The sequence below is a fragment of the Neomonachus schauinslandi genome, chromosome 7 (assembly GCF_002201575.2).
Source record: "Neomonachus schauinslandi chromosome 7, ASM220157v2, whole genome shotgun sequence".
Lineage (NCBI taxonomy): Eukaryota > Metazoa > Chordata > Mammalia > Carnivora > Phocidae > Neomonachus > Neomonachus schauinslandi.
The window spans coordinates 36,800,878-36,821,003 of record NC_058409.1 but is presented as its reverse complement, the minus strand read 5'-3'; the positions used below and the strand labels follow the sequence as shown (position 1 = coordinate 36,821,003).

Here is a 20,126-nt window from a genome sequence, read left to right as displayed (position 1 = left end):
ACTATGCTTTTTTTCTGGGGAGAGAGTCCAAACCTTCATCAAATTCTCAAAAGGATCTGTGACCCTAAAATGTTAAAGTCACTGCTCAGGGCCTATGGCTCCTTTTCAGATGTAAATTCGTAAACTTTTTTTATCATACTTTGTTCACCCTTTATAGCCCTGTCAGATGCCAAATGGAAATTACAGAGGTCTCTATTTGAGACATGTTTAATATAATTATTTTCACTCTGTATTTATTCCATAAATATTTATTGAGCTTTAAAATATATACAGATTGGTTTATAGGTTCACGGTCCATCTGGCTTTGAAATTCAGCTTCTTTGTCTTATCTTACTAGTATAGTAATGACTCGGGTATTAACCTCATCTGCATAACACTTTGAACTTATCAGAATGTTTTCCCACATGATGAGCTAAGTTTATCATGTGATATGTCCTGTAGCTTCCCCAAATGCCTATACTTAGAAGTTTTTTTCCAAAGAAGGGGAAAATGGCAGAATGTGGTAGTGTAGACAGAGGGGAATTTGTGCTGATTCTACTGAGCATAAAGGCTTCCTTCCCAGACTTGGGCAGCTGAGGATCAGGAGGATTGATGCAGCCCCTCCTGCAGCTCCACCTGGCTCATCTCAGGGCAGAAAAAGGGAGATGATGAGGATGAAGAAGAGCGTGGAGCTCAGTTACTTCAGTTTTTTGTTTGTTTTAAGATTTTATTTATTTGACAGAGAGAACACAAGCAGGGGAGGGGTGGCAGGCAGAGGGAGAGGGAAAAGGAGAGGGAGAAGCAGACTCCCCGCTGAGCAGAGAGCCCGATGCGGGGCTCGATCCCAGGCCCCTGGGATCTTGACCTGAGCCGAAGGCAGACACTTAACTGACTGAGCCACCCAGGTGCCCTCTGTTAACTTCAGTTTTGTTCAGGGCTGGCCCTATGACTTTTGGAAGACAGTAGTAGTAATTTCTGCCCTTGATAGTGACCTCAGAGTTCTGGGGAGTGAAGCCAGCTTAATTTCCAACAACTTTCTGTTTACTCTCTTAAGAAAAAGCTGTATGTTGAGGAGAAAAGCAGAGGAGAGTCACTGTAGAGGGGTGAGCATGGAAGCCAGGACACCAGGGTCCATGCTCGCGGTCTGTTGCTGGGGGATCTGGGCAAGTCAGTTCTTTTTTTTTTTTTTTTTTTTTAAAGATTTTATTTATTTATTTGAGAGAGCGAGAGTGAGAGAGAGCAAGCACATGAGAGGGGGTAGGGTCAGAGGGAGAAGCAGACTCCCCGCCGAGCAGGGAGCCCGATGTGGGACTCGATCCCGGGACTCCAGGATCATGACCTGAGCCGAAGGCAGTCGCTTAACCAACTGAGCCACCCAGGCGCCCTGGGCAAGTCAGTTCTTTGCACTAGGATCCAGTTTTCTCTTCAGCGAAATGGTAGGCTAGACCTGATGATCTGGAAGCAGTCTTTAGTAAGAGACTTGTTTGGTATGTACTTAGACTTACCTAGAGTTAGCCAAACTAAAAAGTTTAAGAGCAGAGTTCCCAAGACTGTCCTCACTTCTGACATCAACTGCAAATTTGGGGGGTTTCCAAAACTACCCTCCATTTCAATAATTTGCTAGGATTCACAGAATCACAGAAAGCTATTATATTTTGGTTGCAGTTTATTACAGGGAAAGGATACAGGTTAAAAGTAGCCAAAGGAGGGGCAACTGGGTAGTTTAGTCAGTTAAGTGTCTGCCTCTTGATTTTGGCTCAGATCATAATCTCAGGGTCGTGAGATTGAGCCCTGGCATCAGGGAGGGGGGCGGGGGGAGTGTGCTTGAGATTCTCTCTCCCTTCGCCCCTCCCTACCCCTGCTCTCTCTCATATAAATAAATAAATCTTTAAAAAAAAAAAAAAAGCAGCCAAAGGAAGAGACACAGGGCAGAGTCAGGTAGGGTTCCAAACTCAGAATTTGTCTTCAAGACACATTAACCTCCCTCCATTGATGTATGATAACACGTATAGAGTACTGCTAATCAGGGAAGCTTAACTAAGCCTAGTGTTCAGAGTTTTTATTGGAGTTCAATTACATAAGCATGCTTGGTTGATTAATTACTTGCCCATACAGTTGAACTCCATCACCAGGTCAACCGATAGTTCATGACCCAAATCTTCCACCCTAAATCCCATGGTCTTTCTGGTGTGGCCAGTCCCTGCAGTTAAACTGTTGAATGTGGCCACCCCCACCTAAACAAAGACGTTGCTATCAGGTCTGACACATGTTACTTCCCGGAAGCCTAGGGCAAAAGCCAGGCCTCTCTTTGGGCAAGGCCAAATTTTTTACCGTATAAGCATCCTAGATTTAGTGTTCCTTAAGATTCCTTCCTGATAGATCTTCATTATTAAGCGAACACACATTGACTCTTTCATTCTTTCAAAAAGTCTTTAGAGTAACCAATCTGTGCCAGGCACTGTTATAGGTGCCAGATAGAAAGCAAGGGACAAAAACATTCCTGTCTCCCTGGAAATTAGGTTCTACTGACATAAGAACCAAAGCCAAATAAATAGGTACTGTCAGGCAACAGTGCAGGGAGAGAGAGTGCTGGGAGGGAGGTGCTGTTTTATTTTATTTTCTATGGTGAGAGAAGGTATCTCACAAAAATGGTCCTGCAGTTGACACCAGAATGAAGTCAAGCACGGAGCTCTGCTGTTGTCTGAGGGAAGGCACTCAGGACCGAGGGAACAGCAAACGCGGAGGTCCTGGGATGGGAGTGCTCTTCCTGGTGTGTTTGGCAAACAGCAAGGATGCCACTGTGTCTACGTGGGAGACGTAGGGAAGGCAGTTGAAACAAGAGTTGTTGGTGCTTCAGGTAAGGAGCAGGAAAAAAAAGAAAAAAGGATAGATCTATAGCTGGAGCCAAATCTTCCCGGCATTTTAAGAAAGTTTTACTCTGAACGTGTAGGAAGCCAATAAAGGGCTTTGAGCCGAAAAGTGACATGAAGTGATTTGCATTTAAAAGGACCATTCTGCCTGCTGCATAGAAACCATTCTGTAGGGGGCGAAGGAGGGATCACAGGCTGCTTAGAGTCTCGAAACAGCCATGGTGATGGGAGATGGTAGTTGGCACTTGGTAGCAGCCGCGGAGGTGGTGAGAAGTGGTGGGCTCTGGATGTATTTTGAGATTAGAGCTGGCAAGCGTTGCTGATGGACTGGAAGGATGTGGGAAATGAGAGAACCAAGCAACAGGAAGGGGGAGCAGGTACGGGGGGGCACTAGGGATTGAGGTTCCTTGTAGATACCTGGTGTAATGCCACGTCTGCTGTGAGTGATACTAGTGTGGAGGTCAGAGGAGAGATTGGCACTCAAAATCCAAGTGTGGGGCTTAGTCATCGCGTGAGAGGCAAGCCGTGAGACCGAGTAAGGTCGCCCTGGGATGGGACTGTGGAGAGAGAAATTCAAGACCTTAGACCTCTGGGGTGTGTGTACATTTAGACATCAAGCAGTGAGGAGGAGCCAGCACATGCCCCGGAGAAGGATCGGGAGAGAGTGGTGCCCGGGGATTCAGTGAGGACAGTGCGTTAGGAAGGAGGAAGTGCTGGGCTGCACACACAAAACTGTGCACACGTGTGTGCGAGGGGCAATGGTATATCTAATTTAGCAATTTTCAGAAATTAATCTGTTGACCATGTGGCCACAAAATTCTAGTCTCTAATTCAGTCTAAAAGACCGAATCATTCTCAGCCAGATTCCTATCACTGTATCTTTAAATTTCTCCACCTTTAGTGGCCTGAGGAGAGTGCAGATACCCAGCTGTGGAAATCCTTTTTTTGGCAGTGACATCTGGCAGTGTGGCTTCTTCTCCTAGCTGGAATTGAAGCCATTGAAGCCATAGGCTTGAACTAAACAGTTGGCCTATAAGAGTGATAACTGTACTGAGTTACACCTTTCTTGCTATTATACATTGTTATGTGGTGTCATTTTAGCACTTTCAGAATCGGGTTCTTTTTTTCCTCTATTAATCCAGCTTACTGGTTTTAGGGGAAAATGCAGATTGAGTTCAATTGTACTATTACATTTAATATATATGTATATATATGTGCATGTGTCTATATTTTTTTCATATTCAGTTCGTATTACTTTACCATAGTTGTGAGGTCCGCTGTATTAATGTTGCTTAGTTTGGTTTTAGCATGACAATCTTGTTCAAGTCCTTAGTAGATAAAAATTTCTCTTTGAAAAAATATAATAAAACCCATTTTGTGAATGGAATAAGGTTTTTTTAAAAGATTTTCTTTATTTATTTGAGAGAGAGAGTGAGCGAGCCTGAGCCAGGGAGGGGTAGAGGGAGAGGGTGAAGTAGGTTCCCCGTTGAGCAGAGAGCCCAATGTGGGGCCAGATCACAGGACCCTGGGACCATGGCCTGAGCTGAAGGCAGACGCTTAACTGACTGAGCCACCCAGGCGCCCCAAATGGAATAAACTTTTTGGGAAAATTCCTCTATACCTGTGCTGCAGCCACTAGACACATGGGGTTATTGAGCCCTAGAAATGTGGCTAGTTCGGAGAGGTACCGTACGTGTAAAATACGCAGCAGATTTCAGAGACGGGGGATAAAAAAAAAAAAAAGAGTATAAATAGACCAGTAATAATTTTATATTGATTATATGTTGAAATCATAATATTTTTGATAGATTAAAGAAAATATTTTCTTTTTCCCAAAACTTTCTAAAACATTTTAAAAATATTATTAAAATTATTTCATCTGCTTCTTTTCACTTGCTAATGTAGCAGCTTAAAGATTTTACAAATGTGGCCTGCATTACGTTTCTATTCGACAGAGTTGTTCTGTGCCTTTGGTAGCATGTACATTTATATCGTGACCCACTTTCTTCATGTGCAGAAAATGACTTTTAACCTTTCCAATATAAGGTTTCATCCAAAAAAGTGTTTCATAACATTAAAAAAAAAAAAAAAAAACTTTAGGGGCACCTGGATGACTCAGTCGGTGAAGCGTCCAACTCTTGATTTCAACTCAGGTCATGATCTTGGGGTTGTGAGGTCGAGCCCTGCATCAGGCTCTGCACTGGGCATGGAGCCTGCTGAAGATTCTCTCTCTCTCCCTCTCCCTCTGCCCCTCCCCCCCCCTTTAAAAATACTTTAAAAATATTCTTACTACAAAAATAATACATGTTCTAAATTTTCTTTGACAAAAATATGAACAACGATAACCACATATAACCACTGCACAGTATTTCTATATATTGATTTGACACACACACTTTTTTTTAACTGAGAAAGGGGAAACCAGTCTATATTGTTTTTTGACTTTTTTAAATAATATGAATATCTATCCTTGTCATTACATACCCTTACATTTTTTCTGTACTCATATTAGCCTGAAGGACATGTCCTACTCCAAGAAGTAAGAAATGGCTTTTGATAGTAGAGATTTTTTAATCCTTAATAACAGCTTTATTGAGATCCTATACCATAAACAATCACTTTTTAAAAGTATGCAGTTCAGTGATGTTAGTATATTCAGAGTTGTGGAACTGTTACCCTTACCTAATTTAGAACTTTTTCGTCACCCTAGAAAGAAACCCTCAAATCCATAAGCATTCACTCCCATTCCCCCACCCAGCCCCTGGCAAACTAATCTACTTTCTGTCTCTATGGATTTGCCCATTCTGAACATTTTACACGAATGGAATCACATTAATATGTAGTGATACAATATGTGGTCTTTTGTGACTGGCTTCTTTCACTTAGCATGTTTTCAAGGTTGATTCATGTTGTAGCATGTATCAGTATGTCTTTTTTATAGCTGAACGATAATCCATTGTATGGATATATCACATTTTATCCATTTATTACCTGATGAACATTTGGGTTGCTTCCACTTTGGGGCTATTCTGAATAATGCCACCCTCATGAATATTCACATAAAGGTCTTGGCGTGAAGATGGGTTTTCAATTCTATTGGGCATATACCTAGAAGAGAAACTGCTGGGTCATATGCGCTGTTTAACATTTTGAGGAACTGTCAAACTATTTGTGGCTGCACCATTATACAAGCCCACAAGCAGTGTGTGAAGTTTCCAATTTTGCCACAATCTCACCAACACAGTGGTAAGTGGTTTTCCACTGAGAGGCTATTATTCATTTCTAAGAGAGGCAAATCAGAATCTAGTAGTGCATGCTTTCAATAGAGTGGCCTCAACCCACCCCAACATGCGCGCACGCGCGCGCACACACACGTGGGTACGCAGTGCCGGGCTCCTTTTTGTTTGACCTTGGGTATATTATTTACCTCTATTACCCTCGGTAAAATGGAGATAATAATAGCACTTTCCTTTTAAGGGCTGCTGTTAGAATTAAATGAGATAATGCTAGCAAAACCCTTTGCACAGAACCTGGTACATAATATATGCTCAACAAGTGTTGGCTGCTAATATTTTATCAATGGCTCAATACTTTCCCATTGTTTGTATTTACCATAATTTGCCTAGCCAATTCTGTTGGACATTTGGGTTGTTTCCAGTTTTTCATGATTCTAAACAATGCTCTGAGAAATAACCTTATGGCTAAATTTTTGCCCACATCTATGATGATTTTCTTAGGATATATTCTGTAAAGTGTTATTGCTTGGTGCCTCTTAAAGAAATTTGAAAGATATTTCCCAATATATATTCTCGTTTAAATTATATGAAATTTTATTTTGAGAAATGTCATCAGGAACTGGATAGTACCCCTTGAGTATTATGGAAGGGATTTTGTAAATCCTCACCTTATACCAAATAAATATACTGCCAATTAAAAATATCTTGAGTAAGACAGCCTAAATTTAACTCTAAAACCACTGAATGAGAAAAGGTATAAGAGGATATTTTCTCTTAGGCTCTCAGATCTGGACTCTTGGATTTTTGTTCCTCTTCCCCCATTGTATCAATATCCTAACAAGACATGTTGAAGAGCTATCAATGAAATCAGGCAGAGTGGATGTCTTTGTTTTGCATTTAGGCAAATCCAGAGCAAAAGTAAGGAGACAGTGGAGCTTGAACAGTAGAAAGGGATGATTCATGGAGAATGGGCATGCACCTGACATTCCTTATGTTGTCAGGTCCCTTATGGGGCAAGTCTCTTCCAGGTCTACCATGGCAATAGCATATCCAGCCTGGAAGGGATCAAACAAAGGCATAGGGTTTCCTCTGATGGATATGGGAAAGCTTTATGGTAAAGGTAGGATTTTAAGAGTCCTTTAGCATTATGGCTCAAGTTTGGTCGGATAGTGGGATGCTCTGGAATTTGACACAGTTTGGGAGATTTAGCGTTGAGAATTGGAAGGAACTTTGCGTAGATTACAGGGATGAGCAGGAAGATACAGCAGAAAGTATTGCATTTCTACTGGTGTGCTGCTAAATGTTTAACAATCGGCTCTCAAAGCAAACAGAAATCCCAAAAGCCCTGATTTATATAGGGTTTTTAAAAAATTTCCATGGTATAAATAACCCACCATAGCAGATTTCAGATTTTAAGCTACCAACATGATGTCCCTCACAGCAGAGCTGGAAATAGATGTGTATAATCCGCACATTCGGCTCTCCGATAAGTAGCAGCCCCAGTGTGCCGCTGTTTCTTTGCATAAATTACTGTACTTGGATAACTGAAGGAAAATTTTACTCTGTGAAATCCATTAAGAATGCAGAATCTGGATTTAATACAACATTTTAGGAGCAAGATGTTTTGTTTTCTTTTCCCAGGTTAAATTCCATTTTAAAAGTTCACTCGTGTCGTGTATTACATGTTCTAGGAGCATGCACAAAAAGGAATGGCGAACCTTGCTGGAAACTCAAGAGCTTACCCACTGAGCAGTCAACACATAAACCACCTCAGAGACAGTTGTGCCTTCAGTGCTTAGTGATCCTAGAGAGGGATTTCAGAGGATTCCACAATAGAGAAACGTGATCAGGTCTGCGCGTAGAGAGGGTCATCATAATTCCACAGGACTTGATGGCTTCTACAGGGCTTTGTGCAGGATGGTAAAATTTCATGTATCCAGTTTCTAGTTTGCCATTAGGACAGATCAATAGGTAGTAAAACTCCAGTTTCTAAGTCACTTTTGTTCACATAAATGATCCACTTTGTAGTGCATCTCTCCCTTTCTCTACTGGTGGAGATGTACATGAGCCACGGGTAGGAGGGAGAACTGACATTTTAGCACAAAACAGGCTGCTCTGAAGCCACTCAGCAACACTCTCAAGTAGTTTCTATTATTTTCTTCTATTTTGCAAATACAGAGGCCCAGAGATGTTAAATTGCTTGCCAGAGGTCATGAAATTCGTAAGTGCCTGAGCTGGGACAAACCAGGACCGTCTGACACCTAAGCCTATATTAAGAATCTCCAGCCTGGCTTAGGTCAAAGGTTTTAATAAAATTGTAGGTATTTAATGTGTTAATTGGAAGGATGACCTGAAAGGTTCCAGTGTAAGCAGCACTAACCTAACTGGGGTGAGGGGGCCATGACAAGGGTGATAAAAAAAGAATGTGTCTATGTGCCATCATTCTGAATTGTGTAACTTAAGAAGCCTGTGTATTTGTAATAGGCCTTTTTTGTGTAAAGTACAAGCCTGGATTTGGTCAGCCTTTCAAAGTGTCTTCTGCTGCCCCTTTTATAGCTTATGACTCCGGTAAATTAGACACTAAGTCCCATGACAGCGGAAACTATTCTTTTTATGCACAGATGTTGCTGAATCTCCAGTCCTGTCCCAGGGGCTGACTTAGTAGGTGCTTTAATATTTGTTCATTATTGAGAGTGGAGATGATAATAAATATTCAACAAGTAATAGCAGTATCTTCTCTCTGGGATTATTCCATACATTATCTCATTAAATCCACACAATAACTCCATGAAGTAGATAGTATTCTTCCCCCTAATTTAGAGGTTTAAAAAATGTCTTAGGGGAACCTTGTAACTTACTCAAGGACACAGTAATAAGTGTCAGAAAATCAGCTGTGCTTGATATCAGAACCTTAGCATTTAGCATTACGCTATAGTCTGTTGATTTATAATGCCTTTGTTGTATTTCTAAGAAAGCTCATTTTATCAAAATCAGGTGATAGAATTTCAGTTCTGCGACTAAAGGGACTCTGTTTTAACTGTATCCCCAGCACCCAGAACAATTCTTGGCACATCTTAAGCGCTCAGTAAATATTCTTGGTACATATGCATACAGGAATGGGTAGCACAATTATTTCAATTGCAATAAAGCTTAGGAACTAGAAAATTACTGGCTCACAACAGTTTTTATTGTTGGGTGTGGTTTTTGTTTTTTTTTGCAAGAATTTTAATAAGGATTGAACTACTAAACCTAAATATTACAAATATTTGTTGTACTGAAGAAATTCAGTAATGTATTCATTCATTGAAGAAATATTTACCTCTATCCAGCAAAGATAATTGAGCACCCACTAAGTGCCAGACATTTAATATCAGAGATAGAGTAGGGATGGTTGATAATGATATGGAAACAACTATTACAAAATGCAGTGAGCCATGGAGAAGACCAAAAAAAAAAAAAAAAGATGTAGACGCAGAAAATTCTAGAGGAAGAGACTGTGGTATGGTCAGGTAATGACTCAGGGAAGTAGGGACAGTTGAGCTGAGATGCTGAAGAATGCCAAGAACATGAGGAAAGAGCATAGGTTGACATGTATACATTTCAAATGCTTTTGGAAAGAACTTGACGTGTTGAGGCATAGAAAGAAGGTCGGCAGGTCTTCTGAGAAATGGTCTATATGGTCCTCTTACCACTACAGAATTGCACAGGGTTCTTTCAACCCTTGACCTCCTTTCCTACACGTCATTGTGTTCAAGCACAAAGCCAACAGCCTTATTTTTCTTGGTTTTGGTGCAGGGCCTAGTTCCCCATTGCTCACAGTAGAAAAGAGCGGTCCACAAAGTTGAAACTTTGCAATCTCCTTACCCATGATGTATCTGTGTTGCCTGTACCATTGAATAAATGCAGGGGGGATGCTGCAGGAAATGTGAAAGGGAAAATTCAGTAAATCCCAGAAACTTAATCTATGGAGGGGACCTTTCTCCTATTGGTTACGGTGGAAAATTCCTCAAGCACAGCCTGGCCCATGAGCCTGGGCCTACCCACTTCATCATACAGCTCTGTGCCAATCTAGCCCACATTCCAGGAAGATAAAGGGAGGATTTCCAAATACTATCCCAAGGTCTCCTGTCACAAGTTAAGGTCATTTCAACGGAAAGCAAAATGTCTTCTTACCACTTGGAGAGGAACTTAGCTTTTTTCCCCTCGGCCCGCCCCTTCCCCATTATGCTTAACAGCAAGGGAAGCTGAACTGTGTAACTACAGATGAGCTGACCACTGGAGACTTGGTGATGGATACAGCTCATCATGTGGAAGAACCAGCTGTGAACTGATGCCGAGTGGATTACATTTGTCACTGGAATTCCATTGGTGAAATTTGAACGAATAGTCAAACAAGTTATGTTAAGACTTAACCACCAAATGACAATCAAATGGAATCTGTTATAAGCTGAACTTCCCTTAAAAATTATATCGAAGACTAGTTCTACTCTCTTCTCCCTCTCGCTTTTTGGAGATGGGGGATAATTCCATTTTCCATCTGCCGGAAGCATCCACTCTTTGTGGAAATCTGATTGCAATTCCCAACCTGCTAAAAACTTGTTTTCCATTTTTTTTGAACTTCAAATACTTTCTAAATCGTGTTAGCCGAAGCATTGTATGTATATAATTAACTCCCAGGTCCCTCTGGGCTCATCTAGCTCAACTTGTGGAGCTTAACTGAGCAAGACGTCCGCTGATGTCTCTCCCTGCAGTGACACCCACTGAAATGAATACCTTCTACAAGAGGAAAATGGGGAAATGTCTTTTCCAATTTGGCTTTTTAGGGAGTTGGGTAGCTTCATAAATGGTTTTATTGGTTTCGTAACAGTAGCGATCAAGTTTTGTTTCAAATACCGAATTTGCAATATGGGGAAACATGGTTGGGGGGGGGAATTCTGCATTTTCCTCCTACGTGAAGTAGGGAGGCGGGTCTCTTTTTTTTGTACTAATTGGATCTTTGAAATCTCCTCAGGGTAGCAGAGACTCCCATGTCCCTTCCATGCTGGGAGCAAACGTAAGCGGTTCCTGCGGTGTTGTCTTCACAAGCAAGACCTACAGGAGGGCCTGCAGCACTTGGTCCAAAACAAAGTGCACAGGGCTAGGGAAGGTGGACTTTCTCAGATTGACTATGTGGACTGGCTTCGTAACTCAGCCCTTTTGCATCCCTCTGCCTGCGTAGACATAGACGCCTACAGTAGGAAGGGGATGTTGACTGCGTCTGGAATGGAGAAGTCGTAGGTGGTCACAGAAAAGTTCTGGCCCCTGCTCCCCGTTCTAGTCCTAGCACAGGAGGCTTCAGTTAAGCTACGGCAGCCCTTCTTCCCATTCTCTCCTCTCTGAGGCTTCGAACCCCAGGCCTCGCCGTTGAACTTTATCAAGGGACCGCATACCTCACACAAGGGTGAGCGAAAGGGACCTGACTGTCGTCTCCCTGCCTCCCCCAGGGGACCTACTTCTCTTTGCGGTCCTGAAGCGCAGGTGTCCGGAGCAAGGCAGCGAGCTAGGGACTCTGGGGGCTCGAGTAAACGCCGCCCTTCGCCGCGTGGCACGGTTGGAGGGCGGTTGCCAGAGCGCGTCTCTGGTTTTCGCGTGAACCTGCCGGCTCGCTGCTTGCTGCCCCGGTGCCGGTTCGCGGCTGCGTGCGCCCCACTGCAGCAGAGAGCAGCCGCAGCCTCTGCCTCGGCCACCGGCGCTGCTGGGGACGAGTCCTGGGGCTGCTGACGCGGCTGGGAGGAGCCTCGCCTTTAATGCACCAGCCGCCTCCAGCCTCCTCTTGCAGCAGCGCAGCTGCGAGTGCGCGCGTGTGGGTGTGAGGGTGAGTGCGCTGGCGCCGGCCGCAGCGCCCTGCCCAGCTCCCCGCCGCCTTCCTCGCCCCTGCCAGCCGGAGCCGCCCTCCCGTGGGACCAGCACCCTGCTCCGGGCCGGCCCAGCCCGAATCCGGCCCCTGCCATCTCGCCACTGCAGCCCGGGTCCAGAAAGGCACCATTTTGTCGCGGCCGCCCGCTCTCCCAGGGGGAGGAGGGACCTTTTTTGCATTTTGGAGCGGCGGCCAACGTGGGGAACCTGTTGGGCATCTCCCCAGCCCCGCTTGTGAGCGCCTCCCGGGCGGCGGGCGGGCCCGGACCCCTCGGGGCACGGCGCATCTTGGCACCCGGCGGCCGCGGAGCCGGGCGCAGCATCCTCGCTGGGAATTGGAGCTGGAGTGAGCGCACCGCGGGAGGAGCCGCCGCAGCCTCGGAGATCCCGAGTGGAGGAGGTGACAGCTCCATTGCCGGGTTTTTATTTTTTTTTCTCTCCGCCTCCCCGTCTCCTCCTCAGGCTCGGACCATGGTGCAGTCCCACCGGCTCCCCTGCCCCCCTGTCCTGTGAGACTGGCTGCGGGGAGGGATCATGGATACTTGTCTGCCGGCTTCTGGTTCCCACGCAAGTAAGCCTGCTGTCAATGGAGGAGGACATTGATACCCGCAAAATCAACAACAGTTTCCTGCGCGACCACAGCTATGCGACCGAAGGTAACGCCAGCCCCGCCGCATTCCGCCGCTGGGGCCGGGCGCAAGTTGCGGATCGCTGGGCTCGGCGGGCCGCCGGGCGCCGAGTGGCGGAGACTCCTCTCGGCCCGGGGCTGGGGCGGGGGCTCGGCCCGCGGGGGCAGCGGCCGGTGCGCCCCACATCCATCCGGGCTCCGCGAGGCGAGCCCGGCGTTCAGCAGCAGGTGGACCCGGCGCCCACGGGAGTTAAAATGGCCCTGGGGGATCAGGCTTTGCAGGGTGGGGCTCCCGACTGGAAAAATGACCCCGTGAAGGCAGATGACCCATCCCCCAAGATGTTTGCCGGGGTCTTGGAGGGGGAGATAAGAAAGGGGCCCAGTCGGATCGGAGGTCCTTCCCCCCTCTGCCCCCCCCCCCCCCCCCCCCCCCAGCGGAATGATGTTGTGTCTCTCAGTGGCTGCAGGGAGGACATGGTTTCATTTCCTGCCCGACTATCTCTCCGGCCAGGTTACCTGCTCAGACAATCAGAACCCTAAAAGGCCCTTTGCAAAAGGGCGAGCCCCTCTCCCCTTGGAAGTGCATTAGCAAGAAATAAAAAGGTAGCTGGGGAGACGGCGTTCCAGCAGCGAGCGAACGAGTCTGACACGTGGGGCGAGCAATGCGATCAGTGGGGCCTTTAAAATCACCATTATGAATTCTGCAGCAGTAGTTTCTGCTGAATCAACAGCCAGCAGAAAGCAAGAGGGTTCAGTAAGCTGAGCTTTGCCAAGAGGTGAAATTCTCGTGGCGCTCTCTCTCTCTCAGCTTGTTCTGACGTTAGCAGGCAGGCAGGGAAAGTCAGCAGGTGGAATCTCATTCTGCCTTTTGTGTGTGAATAGAGAGTAAAGGCATTTTTTTTTCAAATGCCAAAACTTTTGCATTTTTGCTTTTATTTTCTACCTGTAGGCCCTTATCCTTAACCACTCATATAAAGTGTTGCATTATCACGTTGTAATATCCACGTGAGAAAATGTGTGTGAAAGTGCTTTAGGAAAACATTGCACCTTATGTTAATGTAAGACAATTGTTATTCTTGGATACTAAAATTTCTATAATATTTAATCAAATCAAGAATCATAGAAAAATGTGATGGGGTTGGGGTAGTAAAAGAGTTCAAACTCTGGAAGAAATAAAAAGATACAGTTTGGGGGCAAAGGTGGCATCTTCTATAAACATCCCAGTAAGTTTTAGGTAATAAAGAATGTCCAGTGCTATTGAAAATATATTCTTCATTCATCATCATTACTGGAGAGCATCCAGCCTAATATGTGGGTGCTAGACAGATGAAGCAGACTTGTATGAGCTCTGGCATTCAGGAGCTTAGAGATGGCTTTTAAGAGATGTTCAGCCTATCCCTCCCCCATACAGGCACCATACTTGCCGAGTCTTTTCATTTGCAGGATGACAGGGTGGTTATAAGATGTTCTTTCTCAGTCTCAAGTGCTTTGTCACTGAATCAGTTACCAGGTAGATTATGACTAGCCCTGTGTCTGAGCATGTTATCCAAGAGAGAAGTTGGCCTTGGGTCTATTGGTCTTTCTGGGTGATACTTCTTTCTGTTTGTGACAACAAAGAGGGCTCCTTCATGTTTTCTTCTAGATTGCATTACGCCTCCAAGCGCAGGCACAGGAAACCTACTGAGCTGGGAAGATGGGCAGATTGGGGCCTTGTGTATGGGAGTATCACCTCTAGAATGAAGAAATGAGTTAAAAATGGAATTCCTTAGTGCTTTCCGGGCCCCAGGTACTACCCTGATCTTTGGTCCTATTTTATGGCATTTTTGTAAGCTCTGATTCTGATTAAAATAACTGCTTTCGTGTAGTCAAAACTGAGGCATGAGTTTATAGCAGGCAGCTCTCTCAGATCTTTCTAAGTCAACCTCTCAGAACGTTCTGTCTCTCTCACATACACACACCACGCTGAAAACTAAACAAAACCTTTATTGCTCAGTATGCCTTCAGGTTTCTTTACCTGATCTTATTGAAAGTCTGGGAAGAAGGGGGGGGGGGAATGCAACGTGGACAGTGTAAATAGCAGAAGTTGAGTAGAGCAGGAAGTTCTCTGTGGTCTTAATCTGTTCATTTTAGGGAACATTCAGGCAGTGGTGCTGCCTACAGGGGCAAGAGTCCGTCCTCTCTCTTCTGATGAATACCTTGGAAGTGCCAAGTACATCCTGAAATATCACCAGATCAAAATATTATTTGTTAAAATCCTCTTTGTTGAGGGCTTGCCTCAAAAGTACCCTCCTCCTTTATTAACTTAAATCCACTTTCTCTTAAATCTGACCTTAGTTTCTAGGTCCTTCTACAGACTTTGCTTTGCTTTTTGTCTTCCCTGATATGTCAGCATTTTCCTACCTGGCCAGATATGTCAAGGGTTTGGTTCTTTTTTTTCTCTCCAAAATCTCCTTCACATTTATCTCTGAATTTTTCTTTGCTTTGCTTTGCTCAGATCATTCCACACTGCAGTATTCTATTTAAAGCTGAAAGGTTTTTGCTGTGTAGTTAGTGTGAAGGACTCTAAGCTCAATTTGCATTGTAAGTGGTAGCTGCAGGCAAGTTCAGCCAGCTAAGAGCAATGCAAATGCTAAAAGACACTTTTACCCAAGCTTTCCTCTCTTATTTTCGCTCCCTCTCCCCTCTCCCCCCTCCCTCCCTCTTCCCCCCTCCCTCCCTTCCCTCCCTCCCCTCCTTTCCCTACCCGCCACCCCCCACCACAGGGAAGAAAAAGAATGCATGATGTATATTTATTAAAGACATTTCCTATGACTCTTCTTTTATTCTGAGCATCGAAGTTACCCCCTCCTCGATCTTTATCTTTTTTCCCTTTTTAAAGTTACCATCTTTGAGCATCTTCTGTTTTCCATGTACTTGCTGAGATTTTTAAATATAGCACTTCAATATCTCCACGTCCTGCTAAGTGAATGCTATTAACATTTTCAAATAAGGAAACTGGGCAACTGAGGCCCATAGATGTTACTGATTTGTGAGGGTCACACGGATGAGGGAAGAACTTGCCTTCAAACTCAAGACCATTTGAAGCGTGTGCTCTTCCACTATGAGATTCTGCACTGACTCATTTTCTTTCCTTCAACCATTAGCTCCTGTTAGGAAGAAGACCACTATGGTTTTATCTTCGTGTATAAATTGTATTCCTATCTGGGGTCAAATTCTTGGCAGGGATCATTTGAACATGTGTATATGGGATTAAATACGATGAAGAGTGGGGTTGGAATGACTACAGAAATAAAGTCAACACAATGTTTTTACTGGCTTTTTCAGATATGGAACTCTGGGGGTCCTAAACAAGGCTTCATCTCTCAAATCTCTCTGATCTCTATGTGGATTTCTTTATTTTCAGACTTGTTAGAACTGACCAAAACCCTCTCTCCATTAGGGCAGTTTGAGAGTTTTCTACATTGATCTTCCTACACTTCTGTGGCGCCACAGACAGAATAAATGTTTTTCCTAGCTGAGTTTACAGGAATGGCAATCTGGTTAGAAGTGGAAGTCAGAGGACCTGCTTTAAAATAACTACGCTGTTCTCAGTTTCCTTAGCTGTAAAATGGGAATAACAATAGAACCTGTGCCACAGGGGGGAAAAAAATGAATACAGGAAAAGCACTCAAGACAGTGCCTAATACAAAGTCAGACCTCGGTAAATGCCCTCAGTACATTATAGGTACATTTGCATAGCAAGCACGTGTTTTCCTTGGATTTTGTGTTGATTGGGGATGGTCTTGAGGGCAATGGCTAGTGGAGACGGGTGAGAAGTCACTAAAACCTACCGGTCTCTTCTTGGCTGGGATCTTGCCATTTAGTTGTTTGCTTTAGTGTACTTGCTGGTTATATTCTGGCAGTGAGTAAGTTCCATCTTCTTGCAGAGACCTTTAAAAACCTATCCTGTTTACACATTAAAGGAAGAACAAATTTATTATTCCATGATTTATGATTATATTATTATTATTAAATAATTATTGATTCATTCTGCCTTTAATTCCTTCAACAAATATTAGTTGACTTTCTGCAGAGGTGATCCAGCACAGTCCAATACAGACATGGTATCAGGCTGGCGCAGAAGGCAGACATTAAATAATTTTGCAAATAAATATATAATTACCAATTATGATAAGTGACATTCAGAAAAGCACAGTATGCCTCGAGATCATATATAAGGCAGGAAGGTGGATCTAATTTAGTTTGGGGGACCAGAGGCAGCCTCTCAGAGAAAGTTTTAAGTTGAGAACTAAAGGATCATTCAGGAATTAACAAGAGGTGAAGACATTTCAGGTAGAAGGCAATAGGTACAAAGCCCAGAGCTTTAAAATAGTTTGACTGATTTGAAGAATAGAAAGCTGCCTGTGGCTGGAATATAGGGAACAAGAGGAAGAGTGATGAAAATTAGACCAGAACCTGCAGTTTACTTTGGAATGCACCAAAACCAGGAAAAATCCATGCTAGAATAGATGGATGGATGAATGGATAGATACACGATAAAGCAAGTATGAAATGTTCATGGTAAAATTGAGGTGATCCATCAATGGATAGACACTGTACATTTTTTTTTTCAATTTTGCTGTCTGTTTAAAAATTTTCATAATAAAATGTCACGAAAGAGAGACTAGAGAGGTATTCAGAGACCAGATCATGTTGAGCCTTGACCATAAGGAGTTTGGACTTTATCCAGAGATGGATCGAAAGCCATTAAAGCATTTTGATCAGGGTGGAAATATGATCAGGTTTGTTTTTTCAAAGCTCAGTCTAGCTGCTATGCAGGGTGGGGAGGAGATAAATAGAGCAAAAGGGGGAATAGTTAGGATGCCACAGCTGTACTCTAGGATGGTGGCAGCAATAGAGATGAAGAGAAATTAGGTGATTCCGATACATCGTAGAAGAATGGATAAGAAGAATGGATATTGGTGTGATAGATTGGGCAGAAATAGAGAAGTAGATGGAGGTGAGTGTCAAGGATGAATCCCAGGACTTTGCTGTGAGAGTGGATGCATAATAGAACTTCTCACTGACACTGGAAAAAGACTTTGGAAATTGATTAGTCTGAGGGGTGTGTGAGCCATTTAGCCTCACAGCAAGACCCTCAAGCAGTTGGGTCTGAAGCTCAGAAGCAAGATCGGGACTAGATGTATAATTTGGGATGTCAGCAGCATATTAAAAGTATTTAAAGCCATGTGAATAGATGAGATGCCTAGGAGAAGAGCACTCCAGGGCAGAATTTGAGCCAACAAGGAAACCTACTTTGGCTTGGTATAAAGAAATTGTAACAAAAAGGACCTGACAATGGAATGCCTTAGTTAGGTGTAAACCTAACTAATCACACACTGAAATTATTCAAACAACACTATATGGCCATTTCTCAACAATGTGGTAGAATTAAGAAGAGTCCAGTCTTGGGTGAGTTGAGTGTAGAGGGTCTCCAAACTTGAGTGAGATCTGTGTGATTTCTGAAATGTTTCAGTTTCCTAGGGGCACGGGAATGAAAGTGAGAAAGTAAAAGTCCCTGCTTCCTCTACCCCACCCCCATTTCACACCCACTCAAGAGGGAAGCTAAGATGAATAAAACTAAGAAGGTACATGAAAATGGCTTTTGATATGAAGGGGCTGGGAAGGCACTAGAAAAATAAAAGGAGGTGGTGTCCTATGATGGAGAGCTGCCTTGTAGTTCCTTAAGTTGCTTTGATATTTGTATGCAAATGCCAGATCAGAATAGTACTTCCAATGCATATGGATGAATGTTTGAGTTCTCTGCCTTTCTCGGAAAAATCTGAAATGGAAGGTGGAAAGAAGCTGCCTTATACTATTGTAAATGACCTTTCTGGGGATAGGAAGTGTGCTGCTACCAAACATAATAACCAGAGTGCATTGAAAATCACTAGCAAGTATTCATTATTAGCATCCAGGTCCCCAGGGGCAATCTCCAGCCCTTTATGAGGGCTGGTCAGAAACGTGCCAATGAACCTGGGGTGAATAATATTAGGCCAGTCCTGTCAAAATATTAGTAATGCTCAATGAAAAGAGCACAGCTGTAGACTGACATTCCTAGACTCTGGCATTTGCATTTACGAAGAAACTAAGGGTCCAATTTCAGCACTTAGCTGAGGGAAGGGAATTGAGGTTTCTAACGTACTGTCTATTCCAGGCATTTTCCTAGGTGTTGCGCATATGTTTACTCATTTAATCTCCTTCAACAACCATGAGAGAATGGTTGCATTAGTCTCATTTTTCAGACTAAGAAATTTTGAGCTTTGGAAAAGCAAAGAAACTTATGTAAGGTCACATACTTGTAAGTGGTCGAACCAGCTTGGAAGCCATGACTGTCCAGACTTGAGGCACGTGCTCTTTGCCCACCCCTGCTGCCTCTGGTCAGGATTTTAGGGGGAAAAAAATGCAGGTTATGTTCTCTCTTTTGCATATATCCCCATGGTGCACGTTCAGTGCTGCTGGACTGACTTGTTCCATCTTTCTAGAAGGGCAATGCACGTGTCTGAGCCTTCGTCATTGTCCCACAGGAAGGAAGTTGAACTTCTCCACCCAATGCCAGAGTCCTTAATTGACCTTCTCCTCTAGATGTATTCTACTCTATAAGGAAAGAAGGAAAATATTTATGGAATTAAGCAAATTGTGAGAATTAGCTGGGTTTTTATACGCTTGTCCCTGTCCCTCACCCTTAGCATAGGATGTTAACAGTGCAGTTCCCTGAAAGTAACATTGCTCATTTAACTCATTTAACTTTGCAGAAGTCAAGTTGGGGCCAGGAACACCCAAGTTAGGAGGTCGGTTGGTTCACAGTAGTTGTATTCCTGCCATTGACATTCTCCTCTTAAGCAAATAATACATAAGTGTCTTCTTACTTGAAAGGATTCAAGCATTACAGAAGTCGACAAAGCAGGGGCACCTGGCTGGCTCAGTCAGTAGAGCATTCGACTCTTGATCTCAGGGTTGTAAGTCTGAGCCCCAAGTTGGGTGTAGAGATTACTTAAAAAAAAAAAAAAAACTTAAAAAAAAGAAGCAACAGCAGCAGACAAAGCAAAGCATGAATCACCCTCTATCCCCACACCCATCCCACTTCCCTGCCCGGAGTTAGCACTGTCATTAGTCGACTATGCTTCCTCATGGCCACCTTTGGATATATTTTCGTACATTTAAATATACATGTACACATCTATATTGTGGGAGGGATTGTTTGTTTGCATAAGTGAACGTATACTGCTTGTTCTGTTTGCACTTTGTTTTTTCTCCCACTCAGTGATCTAGAAAGATCTTTCCATGTCAGGACGCCTACAGCTGCCTTGTTCTTTGTAATGGCTGCATAGTGCCCTGTGGTATGACTGTATCATGGTTTATTTAGTAGTTCCCTTGTGGAGGGAAGAAAGTTATTTTATATTACATACAATGCTGTGGTGACTATCTGTCATCTCTCATTGTATCTACGTATCTGTCCATCCATCCATCCATCCATTT

At 43.7% G+C, this 20,126-nt stretch overlaps 1 protein-coding gene across 3 annotated transcripts in view; it reads left to right on the top strand.

Annotated features, from left to right (window-relative positions):
- Positions 1 to 20,126, top strand: part of PPP2R2B (protein phosphatase 2 regulatory subunit Bbeta) — a 416,527-nt gene that overhangs the window by 133,765 nt on the left and 262,636 nt on the right. Inside the window, exon 2 of one of the 3 annotated variants that reach the window (XM_044917125.1) lies at positions 12,443 to 12,636. The exons of 1 other annotated variant lie outside the window; for it this stretch is intronic. In XM_044917125.1, the coding sequence (XP_044773060.1) occupies positions 12,443 to 12,636 (194 nt within the window). Of the gene's footprint in view, positions 1 to 12,442; positions 12,637 to 20,126 lie in introns of those variants that run through there. One more of the 3 variants, XM_021702179.1, reaches the window with a different exon arrangement.